At 39.8% G+C, this 1541-nt stretch overlaps 1 protein-coding gene across 2 annotated transcripts in view; it reads left to right on the forward strand.

Annotated features, from left to right (window-relative positions):
- brf1a (BRF1 general transcription factor IIIB subunit a) overlaps positions 1 to 1541 on the forward strand; it is a 206738-nt gene that overhangs the window by 27129 nt on the left and 178068 nt on the right. For both annotated transcript variants that reach the window (XR_004333450.1, XM_032525603.1), the window contains exon 3: positions 367 to 447. Coding sequence is in view for 1 of the 2 variants with exons in the window: in XM_032525603.1 (XP_032381494.1) it covers positions 367 to 447 (81 nt within the window). In the remaining variant the exon portion in view is untranslated. The remainder of the gene's footprint in view (positions 1 to 366; positions 448 to 1541) is intronic.

Raw genomic sequence — 1541 nt, forward strand, 5'->3', positions numbered from 1 at the left:
GGGCCGAATACTTTCGCAAGGCACTGTATCTACATTGCCCATTAAAAGCAACCATTCATCCAATGTTACAAAGACTCCAATGTATTCTGTTCACTAATCTGATATCATTTTAAAAAACTGAGGAAATATTGGAAAACCCTTTTGCAATTATGTAAACACATAATGTAATCTGAAAACTGCTGCTGGTTAAAAAAACTCATCTCAGCTTGTGTTCTGTCTATAAAGGCGCGCAATGGAAATTTCTAAGTGACCCCAAACTTGTGTGTGTGTCCAAGTAAAGTTGTTTTGACTTTTATAGAAATGGAAGGAAAACACAGTTCTTTAAGTTCCTGTCCTGATGGGAGTCTGTCTGATCTTTTGTTTCAGGTGGAAATTTCAACCCATCTTTTGGAGATGGCCACCACACAGGGATGGGGAGGGAGTCAAGAGCTAAGACGCTGCAGAGAGGTGAGTGACCAGCAGAGGGCGCCACCTGCCTTCTTTACAATCTACACAAGTCCCTGCTGCACACTGAAACGGCTGTCTTCTTGCTTTCTCTTTCACGCGTAAAAGTCAGAAATAGGAATAGTTGTGGGTCAGATCATCATTTATACACATGTAATGCACAGTTTTTGTTTTCTAGACACATTAAATGAGCACACAAAGTAGAATAATCTAGTAAAGTCTCCATTTATTGCAAAAGAGGACATGAGACCGACTTCAGAGGATGCTCATTTTACAGAAGAGGCTGCCATTTAATGTCGGGCAAACATCCCTAATAAATCGGCAAATTTGCAGCTTTAGTTCACGTGCGTTTAGTGTATATACATATTTTTAGTCTTTTCTTATTCTGCAAGTGTTGTCTTCAGAAAGCGGCTGTGTTGCAACACGTTGGCGTTTTTAACCTTGCCTGACGTCAGTAATTAAAGGCTATTTTGGCTGATTGACCTTGAATCTTATTATCCTGTCTTTTCAAAGAACTCCTCAGACAGTAAATGCACCTTAAGTCCCAGCAGAAGCTTTCTTTCTCTTCATGTCTCCTGATACATTATTTTAGACTTTAACACACTTTATTGTCATTCAACTGCACATTCACAATGTACAGTTGAGAAAGATTATGTTGCAAGGCTCCAAAAAAAGTAAATCGAAACCGTATATATATATATATATAAGTATGCAATATAAAGTGTGTGTGCAATATAAAATTAAAAATTGTTATAATACGATTATGACTAGTGCAAATATAAGTAGCAGCAGGATGTATTGCAGTGAAAACAGTGAAATGAATAATAGAAATTTAAAGTTATTTAGTGCAAATAGGGTTCACAATGTCCATGTAAAGTGACATTTCCTTATTGTCCCTGATGAGACTCACCAGGTGTCTCACCTACACTCTGTAGGCCGGGGGGGAACAGTTTGCTCACCGGGTGCTGGGGGTGACTGTGTTGAATGTTGAGCTGAAGTCCAGAAACAGCATTTGCACGTGGGTGGTGTTCTTGGCTCAGGTGGAGGAGACGGCGTCCTCTGTGGAGGGGTAAGCAAACTGTAGCGGCTCAAAAGGG

The sequence above is a fragment of the Etheostoma spectabile genome, chromosome 9, assembly GCF_008692095.1.
Source record: "Etheostoma spectabile isolate EspeVRDwgs_2016 chromosome 9, UIUC_Espe_1.0, whole genome shotgun sequence".
Classification (NCBI taxonomy): domain Eukaryota; kingdom Metazoa; phylum Chordata; class Actinopteri; order Perciformes; family Percidae; genus Etheostoma; species Etheostoma spectabile.